The sequence below is a fragment of the Octopus sinensis genome, linkage group LG15 (genome assembly GCF_006345805.1).
Source record: "Octopus sinensis linkage group LG15, ASM634580v1, whole genome shotgun sequence".
NCBI classification, from domain to species: domain Eukaryota; kingdom Metazoa; phylum Mollusca; class Cephalopoda; order Octopoda; family Octopodidae; genus Octopus; species Octopus sinensis.
In genome coordinates, this window is record NC_043011.1 from 20,858,013 (window position 1) to 20,882,889 (window position 24,877).

Below are 24,877 nucleotides of genomic sequence, written 5' to 3' on the forward strand. Positions count from 1 at the left end.
AAACCTTGAAGATATTAACAGTATCGAAAGAGTTGTGTGTAAGGTAGAGAACATCATAAAAGCAATAGATTGTGTGAGTGTGTTGAACAGGGTGTTGTTTTATGTCTCGTCTTGTTGGTGTTTTCAAATCCCATCAGAGTCAACTTACCATTTTAATAATAATAATAATGATAATAAAGATACTGGCATTACAAGAAAAAAAAAAAAAGAAGAGGGATAAGTTGTCTTGAGTAAAATTAAAAGAAATTAATAACATCGATGATTTTGGCAAGGAAATTGTGAATTTACACAAACTGCTATCTCCTTCCTGCTGCTAATTCTCAGGATTCAGCCGGAGAATCAGGGACAAGAAATAAAAATATATAATAATAATAATCCTTCTCATCAGCAATTGTAAGATCTGAAATCTTTTAAATTAATTATACGATGATTGTTATCTTGTAAAGTCTTGAGGTTTTCTAATTATTATTTTTTTTAAAACTTAATTACTTTGGCCCTATTCAGAGGACATATTGTGAAGTGAAAATTTCTTTTACTTTTCTTTCTTCTTCTTTCATCAAATCAACCCTCACCCCTACCCAATTTCCCATGATGTTTTATATATATGTATATATATGTGTGTGTGTGAGAGTGTGTGTGTGCATGTGTATACATACACATACAAGTGTGTGTATGTATATATATACATATATATATATATACATATATATATATATATACATATATGTATATATATATACACACACACACATAAACATATATAAATATAGACAAATATATATATATCTTCATAAATATATATTAGATATATATCTTTATACATATATATACATATATATATATATATATATATATATATATATATATATATATAATTAGATATATATCTTTATACATATATATATGTATATATATATATATATATATATATATACACACACACACACATATATATATATATATATAAAACATTGCTAAAATGTAATTAAAGGGTTTTCTGATGTTAAAATTAATTTTCTTTTATCCATTATTATTTTTTTGTTTTTGTTGTTTTTTTTTTAAATTTAGAGTGATGGGGAGGGATCCTATGGATAATAACAAAACAAAACAAAAAATTTAAAAAAAAACAAAGTTCCAGTGGACTTTTAGTTCTCCTTTTGTGTCCTCTCAGCTATGATGGTAATGTGGTGGTGGGTGGTGGTGGTAGTGGTGGTAGTTGTGGAGGTGGTGGTGGTGGTGGTGGTAGTAGTAACAGTAGTATTATAGAAGTAATAGATGTGTTGGAGGAGGTGTGAGTTTGTTTATACAATAGTCTGCTCAGCTCAGGACACAAGAGGAGTTAGTTCCCCCGGATTAAAAAAAAAATTATAATAAAAATAAAAACGATGGTAACGTCGATTATGGTGGTAACATCTGAAAGAGCCGGTAGCGCTGTCGGATATGAGGTCGTACGTCTTCATTCTGAAATGAATGAAAAAAAACAAAAGAAAGAATGAAATATATAAAAAATTTTAAGCATGAGAAGGAAAAAAAAAAAGCATTATTACACATATAAATAAGTTTGTGTATACATCTGTGTTCACAAAGCAAATTTAAGTGATTAATATTTGTGTAAATTAAAGTTCAGTAAGTATGAATGCATACAACCAGGGTTCCGCAAGAAGTTACAAAAATGCTAAAATCGACAGTAATTTTTAATTCTCCTGTGCAGATATGTGTGCATAAGACAATTAAATTATTGCACAGGGGTTCCTCGAACCTGTGAAATATTTTCTTGGGGTTCCGCTCCAGCAAAAAGGTTGAAAAGCACTGGCATAGGTGCATAGGTACTAATAAACACTGGTGTATGGCACGTAAAAAGCACCAACCAATCGTGGCCTTTTGCCAGTCTCGTCTGGCACCTGTGCTGGTGGCACGTAAAAACCACCCACTACACTCACGGAGTGGTTGGCGTTAGGAAGGGCATCTAGCTGTAGAAACACTGACAGATCAGACTGGTGCCTGGTGCAACCTCCTGGCTTCCCAGACCCCGGTCGAACCGTCCAAGCCATGCTAGCATAGAAAACGGACGTTAAACGATGATGATGATGACATCATCATCATCATCATTTAACGCCCTCTTTCCATGCTGGCATGGGTTGGATGGTTTGACAGGAGCTAGCCAAGCAGAAGACTGCTCCAGATTTCTGTGTCTGTTATGGCATGTTTTTTACAACTGAATGCCCTTCCTAACACCAACCACCTATACACTCATAGACTATATCACAAAGAGAAACTACATCAAGAAGGCGAGCTGGCAGAAACATTAGCACGCCGGGCGAAATGCTTAGCAGTATTTCGTCTGCCGCTACGTTCTGAGTTCAAATTCCGCCGAGGTCGACTTTTGCCTTTCATCCTTTCGAGGTCGATTAAATAAGTACCAGTTACACACTGGGGTCGATATAATCGACTTAATCCGTTTGTCTGTCCTTGTTAGTCCCCTCTGTGTTTAGCCCCTTGTGGGTAGTAAAGAAATGAATATTCTATTTGTTTCTGCTTCAAACCGGCCAAATCTGCCTTGTCACACCAACCCTACAATATCATACTAAAAGTTAACAATCCGCTTGTCTGTGCTTGTTTGTCCACTCTGTGTGTAGCCCCTTGTGGGCAGTAAAGAAATAAGAAACTACATCAAGAAAGCCAAGCTATGTAATCTGTTTCTAGGCTGTCGGTCATTTTTCCCTTGAGCAAGTGACTTAACTCAACTTGTATAATAAATGCGTAATAGCATAATAGTGATTACTACTTACCATGGCAACAAGACTCTCCAGAAACGGCAGCAGTTTCAATAGTTCCTGGTCAGTACGCTCCATAAACCAACTTTCAATTGGGATGCCATTATCAAGCTGAAAACAATGGAAAGAGAATAGGAAACTTATTAGCAATTTCTCTTTTACCATACACTCACACACATGGTTATTCACACACACACACATATCTTTCTCTATATACATATATATATGTAAACAGCAAAATGTCTGTGTGTGTGTGTGTGCGTGTTCTTTATGCAAATCCACAATTTTTCAATTAGAGGGCCCGCACTTTCTATGGTCATCCAAAACCGTCCAAGGCAGGTCGTGCACATCTTTACATTTCCCCAGTCACCCTGCAAAGCCATTAAAATAATCAATAGAAGTGACTTTTTTGTGAATTTTCTATCTCAAACCCAATCAAAATGCCCGAAACTTGATACGCCAATTGAATGCCAGCTAGCTGTATGTGATTGGTCAGAGATTTGGACAGTACTCGTGTGTATGTGCGCATGCACGCACGCAGCTGTATATGCATGCACTAGCGCTATAACCCGGCGTTGCCAGGTCATAGTGCTAGTACATTTATATTTTTTTTTACTGGTTTTCAATCTTTGAGCTATGGCTTTGCTGGTGTTATTGCTCTGATATTACATATGCATGCACACAAACATATCTACATATCTTACATATATCCACTACTGGTATCAAAGATAAATATTTCAATTGTTCATTGAATGGAATTACTACTCAATGAATTAGTTTAAGTGGCTGAGTATTCCAAAGACATTACTTAATTAAGTTCTTTGCTCTCAATGGTGCATAGATCATCAATGACCTTTTCCCATATTTCTTGACTCTGGGCTGTCTCTTCCAGGCAGAATGTCTTTCTCTCTCAGGTCTTGTTGTTTCTAAATTGTCATTAGTGATTCTGTAACTTTGCATTTTTCTATGTAGGGGGTGTTGGCCCTATGCAAACCCACTTTTATCTCTGGGAAGAAGTAGTCCATTTTAGTCTGGTCTTTGACCAGTCCAGCATGAGAGACCCTACCAGGTACTTGTGCTCCACTGGTAAACTTCTCAGGGTCACTGAAGCATAACAAGAACTAGACCTTGTAGTGGTCACATACACTTATACCCTTAACATAACCTGTATGATATACGTAACAAAGCTGGTCTTTTGAATTACAAACACAGTTCACTTAACAGGCTTCCACAGTTTCCATCTATCCAATTCTACTGACAAAGCTTGTTTCATTTTTTTAACCCTTTCGTTACCAACCCAACTGAAACTGGTTCTGGCTCTGAGTACAAATGTCTTGTTTTCATAAGTTTTGAATTAAAATCTTCCACCAAACCTTAGTCATAATTTATGTTCCTAACACTAGCTGAATGATAGCTAAGTTATTTTACTAAATTCTTTGTCATATTTAACATAACTGAAAGAAATACAGAGCATCTCAAAACAAATACAGTAACAAAAGGATTAAGGCTATGGTAGAAGACAACTGCCCTGTTCCAGACCTGTTGGCAGTGTGCATCAAGGAAGAACACCGATCAGTGGTCCAATTTATCTGGTCTGGGGGTGTGTCAGGGGCTGAAATTTATCACACGTTTTCAATATGATACAGGAACAGCACTCTGCAGCATAATAGTGTGTATGAGTGAATTGAGCAAGAATTTGAAATGCAGAGAATGGAGTGGAAATACTTGGAATTGCCAGTGAAAAAGAAATTCAAGAATGAATCTGTAACCTCATGATTTCAAACCAAACTTAAGAACCATTTGGCCAACACACACACACATATATAATATGGCTGAGTGGTTAAGAAGCCTGCTTTGCAACAATGTGGTTCTGGGTTCAATTCCATGGTAGCCCTTTGGGCATGGTCCTCTACTAGAGTCCCAGACTGACCAATGCTTTGTGAGTGAATTTGGTAGATGGAAACTACATAAAAGCCTATGTGTGAGAGTAATCATTTGAAACATTTAGTTCATAGGAGAGAGAGAAAATACCGGAAAGTAAGCACAGGTGCAACACAAACAAAATAACATGTTTTATAGCTTACCTGATAGCCAAACGCCTGCGGTGAATTATCCACAATGATGGTTTTTGACAAATCACGGCCAAGTATAGTAAGGTCTTTAATATAGTTGCCATTAACGCACACGCAGTGTTCTCGGAACAATCTATGCCTTGTAGTGAGAAGAAAAGAAAAAACAGAAATGAATAGATATAAATCTGGTTACAGGTTGCATGAAAGCAATTTCTTTCTTTTCTAACCCAAGAATATATGATGTTATTGGTTACCCTGGCTATATCCAGCCAAAGTATTCTACATGTTTTATGTTCAAACCAACCAGATATGGCCTTTCACACCTATCCTACAATGTCATTCTAAAAAAATGTACAATTACATCATTGAAATCTTGAAGCTACAAGATAATGCATGGTTAATTAAAAACAATGTGAATAAATAAGCATTACAGTAAATCCTCGAGTATAGTCTGCCCTAGAGTATAATATGCAGGGGATTTTTAGGGGGCTGTACCTCTGAAAAACTTAAACCTTGTGTATAATACACACCCCTTCTCTAACTTGATTCAAGGAGGTCTATATAACGTCCTTGGTTTGTAAAAATGTATATGGTAATGTCCTTTATTATTATTGCATATATCACATAATGCAAATGTGAAGCTTTTTTGTGCATTTTGTTTGCAGAAAATAAAGAAATAACAGTAATAATGTTTAATAAATGTTGCTTACTGCAAGTTATGGATGATTCTTTTATGACTTCATTGCTTTCAGGCTTAGCTTAAGGTATTTTCGCGCCCGACATCACAAAATGCGTCTGAATAAACATTGCCGGACAGGCAAATAGAGACTCGGACATTGCTTAGAAAATAATTTTCATTTTTAACCTCGTATATAGTACGCACTAGGGATTTTGACCTTTAAATTTTGGGGAAAAAATGCTGATTATACTCGAGGATTTACGGTACATTTGATGGAATAATCATCATCATCATCATTTAACATCTACTTTCCATGCTGGCATGGGTTGATCAGTTTGACATGGAGCTGGATAGCAAAGCTGTCCAGACTGCAATCGTCTGTTGTGGCATGGTTTCTACAACTGGATGCCCTTCCTAATATCAACCACTTAAAAGAGTGTACTGGGTGCTTCTCATATGCCACTGGTATGGGTGCATTAATGCAGCACTGGCATGGATACTTTTTAAGTAGCACTGATACCTAAAAGGACAAGCCTGTATGTGCTGAAGACAGCGATTTTACTTAGATTGACGCGTCTTATCAAGTACAGCAAGTTGCTACATCTCTCAGTCCCTTATCATGTCCTCAGTGAGACCCAGCATCTGAAGATCCTTTCTCACCACTTCTTCCCATGTTTTCCTGGGTCTACCCCTTCCACAGGTACCCTTCACAATTAAAATTCGGTACTTTCTTTACATGTGGAAGCACAATGGCCCAGTGGTTAGGGCAGCAGACTCACAGTCAGAGGATCGCGGTTTCGATTCCCAGACCGGGCGTTGTGTGTGTTTATTGAGCCAAAACACCTAAAGATCCATGAGGCTCCAGCAGGGGGGTGGTGGCAACCCCTGTTGTACTCTTTGCCCCAACTTTCTCACACTCTCTCTTCCTGTTTCTTGAGTAACGCTGTGATGGACTGGCATCCCATCCAGCTGGGGGGAACACATACGCCACAGAAACCAGAAAACCGAGCCCATGAGCCTGGCTAGGCTTGAAAAGGGCGCATAAATAAAATAAAACTTTCTTTACACAACCATCCTCGTCCGTATGCATCACATGACCAAACTAGTGCAGTTTTCTCTCTTGGACACACCATCTGATGCCTCTTATACTCGGTTTTCCTCTTAAATCATTTATACTGTATTGTGCATGCACACTGACATTACCCATCCAGTGGAGCACGCTGGCTCCATTTCTTTCAAGCCTTTACAAGTCCTCTGTAGTCAAAGCCCATGTTTCACTGCCATGTAACACAGCTGTACATAAACAGGCATCATGCAATCTGCCCTTCACTCTTGAATGCTATAAAAGGTTAAACACAAAAATTGGCAAATTCTTCAAGATATTAGGTGCTCTTTACATAGCACCAGCACTGGTGCGGTCGCCAAATAACATGCAACCCAAGAACTCTCAGTGGTGAGGACAGTGAATGAGTCCAGATGGCTCAGCTGACATACTACAAGACTGCACCAACACTACCAAATACACATAACCAACAAGAACTTGGGGGGAAAAAATTGTAACAGTTCAAAACCCAATTAAATCCCAAGTGAAGTAGCATCATATAAACCCTGCAAATCACAAAATGTAAATAGATATGTTTAACTCGTTAGCATTTAAAGCAGCCATATCCAGCCAAAATATTTTACTTGTTTTATGTTCAAATTGGCCAGATCCAACCTCTCATACCTACCCTACAATGTTATTCTTAAAAATAAACAATTACATCATCAAAATCTCGACACTATGAAATAATGCATGATTAATTCAAAATAATGTGAATGTGGCACCTTGGGCAAGTGTCTTCTACTATAGCCTCGGGCCGACCAAAGCCTTGTGAGTGGATTTGGTAGACGGTAACTGAAAGAAGCCTGTCGTATATATGTATATATATGTGTGAGTGTTTGTGTGTCTGTCTGTCCCCACCAACATCGCTTGACAACCGATGCTTGTGTGTTTACGTCCCCGTAACTTAGCAGTTCAGCAAAAGAGACCGATAGAATAAGTACTAGGCTTACAAAGAATAAGTCCTGGGGGTCAATTCCCTCGACTAAAGACGGTGCTCCAGCATGGCCGCAGTCAAATGACTGAAACCAGTAAAAGAGTAAAAAGAGTATATAAGTATTACATTTGATTTAGTAATCTGAATGATTAAAGGGTTAGAGTTGAGTTGGTTTCATACCCAAAGCTGTCACATTTTATAGATATAAATTTACAATTATTCCAAAATTTGAAACCTAAAAAACACTTTCCATCCGAAGCATCTTACACGAGGGATTATCAAATGTACTTATTCAGAACTAGATGAAATGCTTATGTTGTGAGTTAAGAACAATGATGACAAACATGATAATATTCTCTTGGTTTGGTATATAGTGCTCTATCGGTGGGGGCCACATAAACACACACTAACAGAACTACAGTCTCCACTGAACATGAACTTACTTGATTAACTTTTTATGAGGGTCCAATAGATTCATCAGTTTATCAGCATACACCTTCTTTGAAGCAGTAAACAGTATTACTTCAAACACTTGTGATACTCTTTCTAAAAACTCCCGAAAGAATGGTCTTGTACGAACAAAAACCTGAAATAACCATAGAAATAAAAGGTTAAATAAATACAAAATCGTCGTTGTCGTCGTCGTTTAAGGTCCGCTTTCCATGCTAGCATGGGTTGGACGATTTGACTGAGGACTGGCGAACCAAATGGCTGCACCAGGCGGCTCCAATCTTGATCTGGCAGAGTTTCTACAGCTGGATGCCCTTCCTAATGCCAACCACTCTGAGAGTGTAGTGGGTGCTTTTACGTGCCACCAGCACGAGGGCCAGTCAGGTGGTATTGGCAACGGTCACAAAAAATGGTTTTCTTTTTTTTGCTTTTTTTTTTATATATTTTTAAAAAATCAATTTAGAAAATAATTATGATTATGAGGAGGATTGGGGCTAAAAAAAACAATAACGGCCCAAATATACCTGGTAGGTGATGTCTTGAAATAAAACAGGAAAAGTGAATGCGGCATCATCCAACTCAGTTAGGCTGCAGTGAACCAGAGTTTCATCCTGCAACAGAATAAAACAAATACAGAATAAAGGAATCAAAATTGAACAAAAATACAGCTTGCTATGAATGGTCTTCTAAGAAGTGTTATGACAATTAGTAAAGTAGTGTTAACATATTTAATGCAAAAACAAAAAGAAAGAATATAATTAAAGATAATTATGTGAGGAAAATACATTAGTTCAATGACTGATATTTTAATCCTTTAGCATTTAATCTGGCCATATTCAGCCAAAATATTCTATCTGTTTTATATTTAAACCAGCCAGATCAAGCCTCTCACACCTACTCTACAATGTCATTCAAAAGAAATAACAATTACATCATGAAAATCTTGAAGCTACAAGATAATGCATGATTAATTCAAAATGATGTCAATTCAATTCAATTCAATTTTTATTAGCTCAAAAAGCAAAAGCAAGGCCATGTAGGGGGACAGGGAGTTATGTAAAGGGAGAGTGGTCATACAAAGAGTTCAGGCCATTTCTGGTCAAGAGAGACTTTGAACCAAGCGGTCGTTGGCATCTTTATTTATGTAAATAAATAAGTATTACATTTGACATAGTAATCTGAATGCTAAAGGGTTAATCATTTTAGCTATATGAGACAACTCTGGACTTGTTAGCACAGCTACTAAACAACACTTCTTTTAGATTTTTGCTTCGCTTTCTATATAAAATGGCTGGTGAGATAGTGACGAAACATGAGAAAAAAAATTTCTTCTCACAACTGATTCCTGCTTATCTTTGACAAAGCAGAAATGACTGTGAATTTTGGTGCTATGAGCAGAAAAATCAGACAGAGAGAGAGAAAGGGAGAAACATTAAAAGACCACCTTCAGTCATGACTGACCATAGGATTGTACCTAGAAAGTTACCCTCCAGGGTACAAGTCCAGGGAAGGTTGTTTATGGAAGACCAGCAGTTGCCCATACATACCAGTAATGTTATCTGAGGGAAAGGCAAAGGCCGATACAGCTTGGCACCAGTGACGTTGCAACTCATTTCTACAACTGAGTGAACTGGAGCAACATGAAATAAAGTGTCTGGCTCAAGAACACAACACATAGCCTGGTCTGGGAACCAAACTCACTACCTTATGACTGAGCCCAATGCTCAAACCACTGGGCCATGTGCCTTCATGGGAGAAACACTAAGATATATTAAATGACTCTGATTGCTACGGACATCTCTTTCTTTCTCTCTCTCTCTCTCATTGTCTATCTGTATATATAAATTTCTGCATGTATGTGCATGTTTGCCTCTAGTGTCAAGAAATATTCATGTAACAAAAAAAAAAAAAAAAAAAAACCCAATACCAAATACAGGTTCAATGTCCTGTCAGCTGTGCCAAATCACAAGCATCCAAATGGTAGCACCCAACCATGCCATTCTAACTGAACTAGGTATTCTGAGGCCACTAAACATTAAACAGTACCATTTTAGGATGATGAATCTTCTCCATCTTTTAGTAATTTCATTTTTCTTAAAATATGTAAAAAAGAAATAAATAATGCACCCTTTTAAAGCTTAGCCAGGCTCATGGGCCTGGTTTCCTGGTTTCTATGGCATATGTGTTCCCCAGCTGGATGGGACACCAGTCCATCACGGCTTTACTCATTTTTGCCAGCTGAGTGGACTGGAGTAATGTGAAATGAAGTGCTTTGCTCAAGAACACAATGCGTCGCCCGGTCCTGGAATCAAAACCACAATCTTACGATCATGGTGCTAACACCCTAACCACTAAGCCATGTGCCTCCAGAATATGTAAAACAATACATTTATTAAAGGAGATATTCTGAACAAGACAATGTTAAAATATGAAAACAAAATTATAACAGAATAAAAATAAAAAAACTTTATATAAAATTTAAATAATACAAATCATTTGAACAGAAAAATTAAGAATTCTTTCATAAATTAAAAATAAAAAAATTCTTGAAAACTATAACATTTAGATTTATCCAACCTATATTCTATTAGAAAAAATCATATACATTAGGAAAAAATATGGATAAAAGAGATAGAGAAACATGAAGAGAGGGAGGGGAAGAAGATCATCATCATTGTTCGGCCGTGGTCGAGACAATAGAATTTACTATGTTACACCAGACCTCACGGTCCATCATAGCATTACAGAGGTCCTGTTGCTGGATGCCTGTATCCCTGGAGATTACATAAGGGTAGGAGAGTATGCGCCCTCTGGCATCGCGAGCAGATGGCTTCCAGAGGAGAAGAGTAGAAATTATCTCGTTTTCAGCTCTACAACAATGTCCAGCAAACTGGACTCTTCTACCTTTCACAAGAGATGATACAGGTGGTAGTTTCCCGTGTATATTTAAAAAAAATATAATTAGAATAGAAAAAAAAAAAAAGAAAGTGAATGAGAGCATGAAAGAAACGGAGGAAGTGAATGAGAGAAAGAATAAGAAAGATACACTTACCAAGTCGAGAACAAGGGAGAACTCTGGCGAACTGCGTGTCTTGAGTGGCAGTGCTGGTGCACGTGCTCGCAGTTCATCTGTGAGAGGCGGAAGTGAACGGATGAAATGATATCTGAAAATAACGATATTAATTATACACGTGACCACTGATGACAGCGATTGAAAATATAGTAGCTTTTATACACACTTATTTGTAAGCATCTGTGCACAAATCTCCACACACACACACACACATCTACATATATATATATATATATATATATATATATTTGAGGGAAATCACTACGTGGACACCCATATGCTAGAAATAGATCCACTACGGTCTCACCACTAAGAAATGTTCTCAAGAAAAATTTAGCAAAACAACCAAAATGTAATCGAGCAAGACAAAAGAAAAAGTAATAAAATATGGATTATTCATATTACTTTTTCTTTTGTCTTGCTCGATTACGTCTTGGTTGTTTTGCTAAATTTTTCCTGAGAACATTTCTTAGTGGTGAGACCGTAGCGGATCTATTTCTAGCATATGGGTGTCCACATAGTGGTTTCCCTCTAATATGTATATATATATAATACAATTTTACTGAACCTTCAGTTTTTTTTATGCTAGACCACTGGTGTGAAATCGATGTTAATTAAATTAATATCTAATTTCTCACCTTCATTTTAAATTTATATATACATATATTCAAGTTTGAAATACAAACAGCACTAGTGTAATAAACATCATCGACCACATATACTTAACATATATTCTCTAGGTGTTCTAACACCTGGTGCTTTGAGAGAGTAATGACCTTCATGTCAAATCAGAGCCTACCAGCAAACACATTCAGTATATGAGGTTGATAGTGTTCATTTATATATATATATATATATATATATATATATATCTATTACATAAAATCCGTTCTGTCTGTGTGTGTGTCTTCTAGGATCTCGGGCATCCTCCATCCGATTGTGCTCAAATTTGATATGTAGATACCGACGGTATCACGGCGTGTATAAGTATAAGTCTTGAAAAAATTACAAAAATTGATTCCAGGTGAGAATGCAATCAATAAAGCTGTGGAAACATGCAATTATATGTGCAAGTACATCAGCTGCTGTGATCGATACTACGCGTACATGAGAAAAATGCATGTGCAGTTTGCGCAAAAGAAGCTGGCTGGCTTGAAATAATGTCACAAAATGGGATGGTCGGACAAGTTGCTTTGAGAAAATTTGGTTTAAATGTTTGACAACTCAGCACCGTAATGATACCATACAATCAAGAGCAATTTCAGGCAGGTTGATATCAAAAGGGTTAACCCTTTAAACTGTTTCAGCTACAAAGCTGTGGTCATGCTGGGCTACCACCATTGAAAGTGTGAGATGCTTACAGCACCGAGGATTCCCAAGCGGTCACCCACCTCACTGGACTTGACGTTGCTTAACTTTGGTGATCAGATGAGAACTGGTGCATTTAATGTGTGAGTTTTATTGTGTGACAAGCACTATGACCTGGCAACGCTGGGTCATACTGCTAGTGCATGCATATACAGCTGTGTGCATGCGCACATACACACGAGTACTATCCAAATCTCTGACCAATCACATACAGCAAGCTGGCATTCAATTGGCGTATCAAGTTTCGGGCATTTTGATAGAAAATTCACAAAAAAGTCAATTCTATTGATTTTTTAATGGCTTTGCGGGGTGACTGGGGAAATGTAAAGATGTGCATGACCACCCTTGGACGGTTTTGAATGACCATAGAAAGTGCGAGCCCTCTAACTGAAAAATTGTGGATTTGTATAAAGGACACACACACACACACACACACACAGACATTTTGCCGTTTATATATAGAGAGATGGGGGCAAAATTGTGATTTACCTGTTTGTCCCATCCTTCTGGTAATAGAAGAGGTTAAATAAAATAAGAATACTTACGGATCAAATGGCTCTGGTTCTGGTTCCCATTCCTCAAACACTTCATCTTCACCTGGAATGGGAAATGGTGCAACCATGTCACTAGTGTCTGCATCACTGTGCCCTTCAGATGCACTTGTACTGGATTGTGACACCGTAGTTGGAAGGAGGGAAAGGTTGTCTTCTTCAGTGCTGCCTGTCTCAGGATCTACCAGCGCTGATTCCGACACGGACGAGATCAGACTCTCAGGAGGCTCTTCATTTTCTTTACCTGTAGAAAAAAGTTTAAAAACAAAATTGAAAGAATAATAGAAAATTAAAAACTCAGCTGCCAGACTTTTTTTCATTGTACAACTGTCCTCACAATACAAATGTGGTAAAAAAAAATCTTAAAAAAGAATGGAGTACAAAAAAAAATAATGCTAGCAATAAACTATAAATCTAGTAACATATTTTTTTTGGCTTTCAGGAAAAAAATTAACTACAAGCATGGCTAATTGGTAAGAAGCTGGTTTCCAAATCACACAGTTAATCACAGGGTTAAATACCCCTAATGAAACAACTATTATTGTGTATATACACTAGCACTATGACCCGGCAATGCCAGGCTATAGTGCTAGTGCATGCATATACAGCTGTGTGCGTGCGCACATACACGCGAGTACTGTCCAAATTTCCGACCAATCACATACAGCTAGCTGGCATTCAATTGGTGAATCAAGTTTCGGGAATTTTGAGTGGGTTTTGGATAGAAAATTCACAAAAAAGTCACTTCTATTGATTTTTTAATGGCTTTGCAGGGTGACTGGGGAAATGTAAAGATGTGCACGACCACCCTTGGACGGTTTTGAATGACCATAGAAAGTGCGAGCCCTCTAACTGAAAAATTATGGATTTGTATAAAGGACACACACACAGACATTGCCGTTTATATATATAGAAATATATCATGTGAAATGACCAGACTATCTGATGTTGTTACACATTGCTGGTCACAATGCACTTGGCATCATTTTAGCCTTTGAATGACGCAATCCCAAAGGCTAGGTGAGCAGGCCAACATTCCCCACTGATTGGAAGGGTGACTGGAGCAACGTGAAATGATGCGTTTTGCTCAAAAACACAACACACTGCCTGGTCTGGGAATCAAGACCATGATCTAGTGATTGTGAACGCAACAACCTAACCACTAGGCCACACGTCTTCACATATATATGCATACACATACATGTATGTATGTGCATATTATATGAGGGTGCATCCAAAAGAAACCAGAATTTTGCAATATTATTTTATTTACTTAGTTTTACATGTTTACACTTTAATAGCTTTCAAAGTATTCTCCATTTGAAGCAATGGATCAGCCCAGGCATGTTTTCCACTGTTGGAAGCAGTGCTGGAACTCTTGTGGATTTATGCCTTTTAACACCTCTGTCGTTTTTTCTTCACCTCTTCCACATCTGCAAATTCCATAGCACCAGCTTTCGTTACCAGTGATGGCCTTCAGAGAAAGGTCTGGATCAACTTCCAACTGTTCTTTCAGTTCACAACATGCATTCAGTCATGACTGCTTTTAATCTTCTGTGAGTAAGTGAGGTACAAATTTTGCTGCAACTCTTTTCATTCGCAATTCCTCACTCGAAATTCATTAGCAAGAGCTCCAGAACACACCAGTCATATCAACAAGTTTGTCAACTGTTCAGCAATGTCCTCCAAACAAAGAGGCATTGAAAAATACGACCAAATGCCATAGAAAGGGAAATTTTAAGCACTCAATTTGCTGGGGTTCCTTTTCTTTTGCTTTGTTTGTTTGTTAGCATTTTATTTTTGCATATATATAAGAATAATTTTTTGCTAACATATATTAGCAAAAAAGGAATTTAAGAGACATTAGCCTTTAACAGTGTTGTCTACTGTAGTATAGTAATATATTTTGTTTATACCATAAGAATTTAAAATCTTTGAGGGACATGAAATAAAAATGTTTTTAATGGTGGAATTTCCAAATTTCATGAATTTTCGTGATGTTTTTATTCGTCCTGAATGAGATTGATCTTCAAGTGACAAGTGACCATTCCTAAAGAGTGACAACCACTCATAAACTTGTGTTCTGTTCATAGTAGCATCTTTGTAAGTTGTTTGAAGTATGGCAACTATTTTCCCCAGCAGAAAATGGAATTTCATGGAAGCATGCTGTTCCTTCGTGTCAACCATCACAAAAATCGATGAATTGGGGAGAAATACTGCAAAACAAAGACACACCACATGGCAATACAACCTCAACTGGCACAGCCGGTCAGCAAACTGATGCCCGAAGGTCACATCAAGAGACTTCTAGTGGCAGATTCTGGTTACTTTTGGGTACATCCTCATATAATATGCATATTTAAGTGTATTAGTACAGATCAGAGGAGTAAAAGAGTACTCTGTACTAAAGGCAGAATGCTACTGACTGCAGAAGTTGGCATCTTATGTATAATTATTCAAATTTCCTTCACAGTTCTGATCTACTAATTGCAAGGACAAAATCTTAAAGAATATTTGTCAGAAGATTTTTAGGCCTAAATTCTTGAAGAACATAACAAGATCTTTGCTAAATATGTCTAAACTATGGGCATAGTAAATGTTTCAACAGTTTAAGCTGATATTACTTAAATTAAAATAGTGAAATAGCAGAAATAAAGGAATGCTTAATTAAATGCCTCAACAATATTGAATATAATGTTTTAATATCTTCCCATCAGACATTGTTACTCCATGAACTGACAGAGTTGTGAGACTGTTGAACATAAAGTGCATTACATATAGCATTCAAATCTTAGTTTCATTTTCTTACCTTATTTAGAATTTTTTGAATATTAATTCCTGACAGACACTTTGATCTATATATAAACAGCAGGTTTCATGTAAACAAGAGTACAAGAGCATGTCATCCGTAATAGTTAGGTTACATCATGTTGAAATTTTCACTGAAACGTGTGACTGGAGCAAACATGAAGATCAACCATGCAACTTAGAGAATTTATCCTTCACTCACTTTTAGTTTTATTTCCAAAGATCAGCCAGCACGTAAACATACAGAAGCTTCTCTTTCCCCTTCATGCATACTTCACTCATTATGAAAATGCATGATTTTTATTTTCTTTCTTTCTCACCTATTTTCATTTACTTTTCTCTATAAACTTTTCTCCTTATTTTTGAATAACAAAATCACTTATATCACACTTCATATCCAGTCTGGGGTTCAGAAATATGACATTCGAATAACCATATGTGAGGTTTCAGTTTTACAATTTTATATATATATACATATATATAATATATATATATATATATGTATAATACAAATAAGAAAATGGAGGAACAAATTCATTTCGATCTGATATCCCATAGTGGGTTACCCTCATAACCCTTATCTTACTTTGTACTATATATATGTATATATATAAAATACAAAATGGGACAAGAACGCAAAACATCCGGACAACTAGGTGATACAAAAAGGGACAACAAAACATCCAGATAGACGAGGATATCTTGACTGAAGAAAGAAAGCTTTGAATGACCCGTCCTTGTTTTTTGGTATCATCTATCTGGGATTTTTGTTGCCCCTTTTTGTATTACCTACTTGTCCGGATGTTTTGCATTCTTGTCCCATTTTGTATTTTATATATATATATATATCGGCGTACGTACACTTTGTTCTCTTATATGTAAGTACACACACACACACACACACACATATATATTATTTTAAACAGTTTGATTTGGTCCCATGCTACTTTAAGTTTCACAGGCCCTTAAAGGGAGCCTGAAAGAATCGGGCACCTGTTAGGGGGTCTGCGAAACTTGGAGTAGCACAGGACCAAATCAAACTGTTTTAAATAATACATTTAACTCCTACTAAGTGTGTTGAGTGCCCTTAACTTGCTTTTGTTTGCTCACTTGTATGTGTGTGTTTATAAATATAAATATATATATATATAATATATATATATATAATATATATATATATATATATATACATACATATATATATATATATGAGGTGCAAAAAGTATCATATACAGTTATAAGAGTACACTGTTATAAAGAAGATGCTGTGATGCACAGATGTGGTGCCATTATGCTAGTTACTTTATCTGAAGATATTTTCTTTTGGTACAGAGGTGCATAGTTGATGGAGTACAACAGAATATGTTTGGTTACTTACTTGAAGAAGCTCGGTCAGGGTCACTTTTCTGCAATGTGTCTGGAACTGCAAGGTCCAGATTTTTACACAGTGTATCTGCAATTGTAGTACAATAGTGGCAATATTAGCCATGGGAGTAGTGCCTGTTGGAGGCAATACAGAAAGAAACATCTTCCCTCATGTAAACAAAGAGGCATTGAAAAATATGACCAAATGCCATAGAAAGGGAGATTTTAAGCACTCAATTTGCTGGGGTTCTTTTTATTTTGCTTTGTTTGTTTTGTTAGCATTTTATTTTTGCATATATATAAGAATAATTTTTTGCTAACATATATTAGCAAAAAACGGAATTTAAGAGAAATTAGCCTTTAATAGTGTTGTCTACTGTAGTATAGTAATATATTTTGTTTATACCATAAGAATTTAAAATCTTTGAGGGACATGAAATAAAATCGTTTTTAATGGTGGAATTTCCAAATAGATAAAGCTATGAATAATAGCATGAAAATATCAGTTTTAAATTGTGGCAGAGGGCCAGAAGGTTTGTGGGGAGAGGGGCTATGTTGATTAAATTGACCCCAGTGTTCAAATGGCACTTATTACTTATTTTATCAATCCTAAAAAGGAAGAAAAGCAAAGTCGACCTCAGAGGAATTTGAACTAAGAACGTGAAGATGGACTGCCCAGCATGCTAACAATTCTGCCATCTTGCTGCCTTATAGCACGTAAATACAGAGTTCAAAAACTCTTTGGACGGAAAAGTCAACTAAAATATTCGTTCATTTCTTTTCATTTAAAAAAAAAATTTATTTCTTCTTTTGCCTTCTCTAAAAAGTAAGTAGTGTGGCTATAATATAAACAAATAAAATTGTCTGACCATGTACCAAAAATATAGGACATGAAATAGTTGGGGTTTTAATTTTTAACTCTTATTATTTATTTCTGAAAGGTTAAAAGCAAAATTGAACTTTTTATATATATATATAAATATATACTTTATTTAAAAGCAGCAGAAATTTAACAAAAGCTGTTACTCAGAGTTTCACATTCCCGTTTGTCGGGCAGTTTTGTTAACAAATTTTTTTAATTTCTGCTGCTTTTAAATAAAGCATATTACTCTACCTCTGAGTACTCTTTTTTCCACCTTGTTTCACATTTATGTGTTTACTCTGGTATATATATATAATCAGGATGTTAAGTAGGACAGAGTACTTATTTTTTTCATTGACAGAAAAGGCTGAAGTTTAAAAATGAGACATGGCTAAGGAAGATATACAAAGCAAAAAAAAAAAAAGTTTTCAATTTAATATTATTTTCGAGTTCAATTTTATTTTTAACATGTCTAATGAATCATTCATAGATAAAGAGAAATTCCTGAGTCATTGTTATTTTGGCTCAATTCCAAACCAAATTTTTCAAGTTATTTACCTACTAGACAGACAGAATTCTCTAAGTAGGTTTCTTTCTATATTGTCATCGGACAATACACGAGTCAAAAATCACAGTGGAATTTGTTAAACAGATTTTTGTGCAGGAGATACAAGTGCTGCACAAGTTTGGAATGTAATATGAAAGAATAATGCAAGTGCAAGCAAAAAAATATATATCACGAGTTATTATTATTATTGCAGCATGGAAGGTGTTTATAAGCCATTTAAGAAACACACAAAACCGTTAGATTCACTTCTGCGACGAAAATATTTTGACAAATTAAATTTAAATGTTGAAGTGAATCTAACGGTTTCGTGTGTTTCTTAAATGGCTTATAAACACCTTCCACGCTGCAATTGTTTTCGTTCCAGCACACGATCTCAGATCAAGTCACTCGCTATGCAAGTACATCTCCATAATTATTATTATTATTATTACTATTATTATTATTATTATGAAAGCTAGACCAAGGAAAGTAAGAGAGAATGTGATGTGATTACAGTGGAGAACATTGAAGCCTCAAACAATTGAATATTAAAGATTCAATACAAATGGAGAGATGCTCTGCAGCAGAACTATCCAACCTAGGCCAATACAGAAAAATTATAAAAAAGAACAACAATGATGATGAAGATGATGAAAGATAACAATAATATCTGCTTTGATACAAAGTAAATTAGAAATTTCACTGAATCAAAAGTAATGAAATAAACTGGAACACATCCACTGACTATAACTCACTTCACCAGTGTTACTCAAAGACATTTACTTCTTTACGGCTGATTTTTTTCATTTTTTTTTAAATGAAATATGTGAAAATATTTAAGAAATATAAACACATGTTTATATTTGTTTCTTTCTCCTTTCTCTTACAAGCATAATGGTACTTCACTTGTGCATCATTACAGACAAATAACAGTATTCGGAAATAACTGCATATAATATTTTGTAGCATTTTTAACTTTGTATTATTTGAAAAACATTCTAATCAATTTCATTTCTAACAAGCAAAAATGAACCACCTTTAATTGATAAATATACATATATACATATATATATACACACACACATAATCATACATATATATATATATAATGCAAAAATGTGTGTATAGATATAATACAAAAATGTGTGTATAGATAGCTAGATATACATACAAGCGCACACACACACACATATAAAATGGGACAAGAACGCAAAACATCCGGACTGCTAGGTGATACAAAAAGGGACGACAAAACATCCAGATAAACGATACAAAAAAAAAAACAAGGACGGGTCATTCAAAGCTTTCTATCCTCAGTCAAGAACCGGATCATCCGCACAATCTACACCCAAATCACCCAAATACATATACATACACACAACATACATATATACACGTAAATATACAGACACGTGTCCTTACACACACACACACACAATGAAAAATATATCATCTATCTTCTATATATAACAATGCAAATGCAAGCATATCGGTATATGTAACTTAAATTCTAAAACAACCAACTGGATCTTTTGAAAATTATTGAAGAATTTAGTAAAATAACTTTGTCAGTCATATTTAAATTTAGATCACTTTAAAATAAGAAGTTTGTATCAAAGAGTCAGGGCCAGTCTCAGGTGTGCTGGTATCAGAAGGATCAACCCTTTAAAATTCAGATTATCCTATCAAATGTGATGTTCTTTCATTCCTATTGTTTTGAATTAATCATGCATTGTCTCATAGCTTCAAGGGTAGGTGTGAAAGGCTGGATCTAGTCAGTTTGTACATGAAACAGGTAGAATATTTTGGGCTGGATATGGTCAGTTTAACCCTTCCATTACTGTATTTGTTTTGAGATGCTCTGTGTTTCTTTCAATTATTTTAGATATAACAAAGAATTCAGTAAAATAATTTAGTTATCATTAAGCTAGTGTTAGGAACATTAATTGTGACTAAGGTTTAGTGGAAGATTTTAATTCAAAACTTATGAAAACAAGACATTTGTACTCAGAGCCAGAGCTGGTTTCAGCAGGGTTGGTAATGAAAGGGTTAAATGCTAAAGGATTAAACTTAAATTCACTTGTTTCTCATTTCATCCATCATATTAGAAGGAAAGAGCCCTTTTGTCATCATATTGATGAAATACACAGCCTCTGTCTTAATTAATTTTGAAAATAATGAAGAATTTACTAAAATAACTTTGTTATTTTTAAATTTGTGTTTGAAACATAAATTAACATGAAATTTTAATGGAAGATTTTAATTTGGATCACTTTAATATATGAAGTTTGTATCAGAGAGCCAGGGGCAGTCTCTGGCATTCTGGTATCAAAAGGATTGAAGTTGACCCTTTAACATTTAGACCAGCCATATCTATTTCTTTACTACCCAAAAGGGGCTGAACACAGAGAGGACAAACAAGGACAGACAAACGGATTAAGTCGATTATATCGACCCCAGTGCGTAACTGGTACTTAATTTATCGACCCTGAAAGGATGAAAGGCAAAGTCGACCTCGGCGGAATTTGAACTCAGAACGTAGCGGCAGACGAAATACCTATTTCTTTACTACCCACAAGGGGCTAAACACAGAGGAGACAAACGGACCAAGTCAATTAAAGTCAACCTTGGCAGAATTTGAACTCAGAACGTAACGGCAGACGAAATATACGGCTACGCGTTTCGCCCGGTGTGCTAACGTTTCTGCCAGCTCACCACCTTATCTGATGCTATTTTGTTTCATGTTAAAATCAGCCAGATCCAGCCTCTTACACCTACCTTACAATGTCAGTCTAAAAATAAATAATCACAACATCAAAATCTTAAAGCTACAAGATACTGAGACCCCCTTCGGACATGACTGACCGTGGGATTGCACCTAGAAAGTTACCCTCCCAGAGCAAGTCCGGGCAAGGCTGTTTATGGCCTCCCCTCTCCACGCCACCAGTGTTATCCAAGGGAGAGGTGACGGCCTGGCACCTGTGACATCGCAACTCATTTCTACAGCTGACTGAACTGGAGCAACATGAAATAAAGTGTCTTGCTCAAGAACACAAAATGCAGCCCGGTCCGGGATTCGAACTCACAACCTCAAGATCGTAAGCTCAATGCTCTAACCCAGTGCTTTTCAAACTTTTTGCTGGAGCGGAACCCCAAGGAAACATTCCACTGGCTCGAGGAACCCCTGTGCAATAATTTAATAGTCTTATGCACACATATCTGCACAGAAGAATTAAAAATTACTGCCTATTTTAGCAGTTTTGTAACTTCTTGTGGAACCTCTGGACTGTACTGGCGGAACCCTGGTTGAAAACCACTGCTCTAACCACTGAGCCATGCGCCTTCACTACAAGATGATGCAGGTTTAATTCAAAATAATGTGAATTAGTAAGAATAATTTGAATGCTAAAGGGTTAAATTTACTTGTTAGTCATATTGGAAAGAAAGGGTTCCATAATTTAGTAAAGAAATGGGAAAGAAACAAAACAGGAAGAACAAACCAAATAATTTTTTAAACTTTTATATTTATCGTATCAATGTTTAAAAGTTCATTTCATAAACTTTTTTCCATTTTTACTCAAATTTCTTTACTGTATAAGTTTCAATATTTCTTGTGTCCATAAATTAATAACTATTATCAAACACCAAACTATATCTGGCAGTATTATGTATGGTTATCTTGCCAGGTGTAATTCAGTGTATGTTTGGCAACAGTAATTAATTTAGGAACCCAAGTATTAATTATGGTTTTAAGGCGGTGAGCTGAGAGAATTGTCAGCATGCCAGGCAAAAATGCTTAGTGGTATTTCCTCTGTCTTTTCGTTCTGAGTTCAAATGTTGCTGAGGGCAACTGTGCCTTTCACCCCTTCAGAATCAATAAAATAAGTACCAGTTACACACTGGGATCAATGTAATTGATATACCTCCTCCTCACAAATTTCAGGCCTTGTGCCTATAGTAGAAAAGATTATTGTTATTATTATTATTATTATTATGTTTTTTCCTTCTTTCTTCAAATTTTCTTCCGTTTCTCGCTGAGTGTTTTCCATACACCTGGGGCAGAGAAGCTCATTGTATGCATTCCCAGATTAAATGTGCAAATTCACTGATAAAATATGTATTTAAAAATTAATAAATAAATAAAGTCATGGATGGATGTTGTTTTTACAGTGGTAATGCTCTTCTCAGTACATGAGCCATTCCAGTTAATACGATTTTTTGCACTTCCTGTAGGGATGGTAAGCCTGGAATCATTTTCAAATAGGTTTCAGTACCTTTTTTTTTATCATTCCTAGAGATCCTACAATCACTGGTACTGTAGTTGCCTTGAGATTCCACATTTTTTTCAATTTCTATAATAAGTCTTTATATTTACTAATCTTTATTAGATTTATAAGATTAGTAAATATAAAGACTAGATTAGTAAATTATTATTATTATTATTATTGAGTGGGAGAGCAGTGCATGCCACAAAGTGACACTAGGGTAAAATATATGAACCCCAGTATACCCAACATGACTACCCGTCTGATAAGGGTACACCAGGCACATGCATCACAACCATATGTGCACGACATGGTGATCTCATATCATATCAAGATAAACAGCACATGACCTTGCAGGTGAGGCCCAGTTAGAATTTTATTCTGGTCGAGTAGCCCCGCTAAATAATGATTGTTTAAGGCTGTTGAACGAACCAGCCATGTTTCCAAAGGTGAATTATCCAAACCTCTAAGAATTCCTTTCAACACACGGCTATGATGCTCCCCCACTACTTCTGCTCATGATCAGAGATGCACATATCGTCAGCCACTAAGGGACATGGTCAACTGGTTAAAGTCAAACAACTAACAAGCAAATCTGTGGTACTGAGCAGAATATTTGCTGTAGCCTATCTTTTTTTATTATTATTATTATTATTAATTATTATTATTATTAATTATTTTTATTATTATTATTATTATTATTAAGGTAGCAAGCTGGTAGAATCATTAGCATACCAGGCAAAATGCTTAGTGGTATTTCGCTTGTTTTTACATTCTGAGTTCAAATGCTGCCAAAGTCAACTTTGCTATTCATCCCTCTGGGGTCAATAAAATAAGTTGAGCACTGAGGTCGATGTAATCGACTTACCTGCTCCTCCGAAATTGCAGGCCTCATGGCAGAATTCGAAACTAGCATTATTATTTATGGCTTGTTGCTAACAATTCAACTGGATGTGGAGATATGTGTTTACTGGAGTCAGATCCATTACTAATTATCACTTTCAGTTCTTATGAATTTAAACTGTATCCTGTAGTGGGGCCGTGTTTCGAGAGTTCCAGGGTTTTGAGGAGCATGGAACCACCATATAGCTACTAGTATTCCTAGGTCTACTCTGATCTGGAGTAGGAAAACCTGTCAGGATCCAAGTTAATGGTTAAATAGTATTAACCAGATGAAGCAGAGCACACTGAAATCATGAGATGCAGCATGGTGGATGTCCTTCCTCAAAGTCCAACCCCTGACCTCATTGTGGTAGGGAGGTTAAACAAATGAGTGTGAGAGGTATGCCGTCAGGGACTTTGAGCTCCTGGTAGGGCCACCGAATGTGAACGGGGCTGACACCGGCAGTTATAGGGCCACAACCAGCTAATTAGAGAACGGTTCCATCGGCGCAGGCTGAACACCTGCGGTCCCGATGAAACCGTGACTGGCTCGCTATCTCCAGTGAACTGGCACAGGACCATTGTGCGTGGGCTGCCATGGTTCGAGATGCCTCGAGGGTGGTAGAAGAAGCCGACTCAACCCGCCCAGGGTGAATGTTGCCACAAGTACAAGTAAGTAACTAGAAAACAACAATAGCTGCCGCCATCACCATCATTTTAACATCTGCTTTTCCATGCTTGCATGGGTTAGATGGATTTTGTTGAGACAGATTTTCTAGACACCTGTTTTGAAGGAAGGTAATATTTCTCCATGGCCTGACATGTTTTTCACAAAAAACTGGAAACGAAGAACACTGTTTACGTGGTGGTGATACTCACTTACAGTTATTACATGATGTCAAGGCAAGGAGATAGTAACACACACACACATTCATATATATATATATATATATATATAATATATATATATATAATATATATATATATATACTACTAGAAGTAGTTGATAGCTTCCGCTACCTAGGTGACCAAGTCAGTAGCGGGGGTGGGTGTGCTGAAAGTGTAACTGCTAGAGTAAGAATAGCCAGGGCAAAGTTTAGAGAGCTCTTACCCCTGCTGGTGACAAAAGGCCTCTCGCTCAG

The 24,877-nt window shown here is 36.3% G+C and overlaps 1 protein-coding gene across 1 annotated transcript in view; it reads right to left on the minus strand.

Moving 5' to 3' along the window:
* Positions 1-1,050: 1,050 nt before the first annotated feature.
* The window catches only part of LOC115219864 (CTD small phosphatase-like protein 2-B), a 136,700-nt gene continuing 112,873 nt past the window's right edge, over positions 1,051-24,877 (minus strand). The window contains exons 5-12 of the mRNA XM_036509521.1: positions 17,193-17,267; positions 13,001-13,250; positions 11,067-11,178; positions 8,539-8,625; positions 8,008-8,150; positions 4,859-4,985; positions 2,790-2,885; positions 1,051-1,461 (exon numbers count right to left, since the gene is read on the minus strand). Of these exons, the coding sequence (XP_036365414.1) occupies positions 1,399-1,461; positions 2,790-2,885; positions 4,859-4,985; positions 8,008-8,150; positions 8,539-8,625; positions 11,067-11,178; positions 13,001-13,250; positions 17,193-17,267 (953 nt within the window). The 3' untranslated portion in view covers positions 1,051-1,398. The remainder of the gene's footprint in view (positions 1,462-2,789; positions 2,886-4,858; positions 4,986-8,007; positions 8,151-8,538; positions 8,626-11,066; positions 11,179-13,000; positions 13,251-17,192; positions 17,268-24,877) is intronic.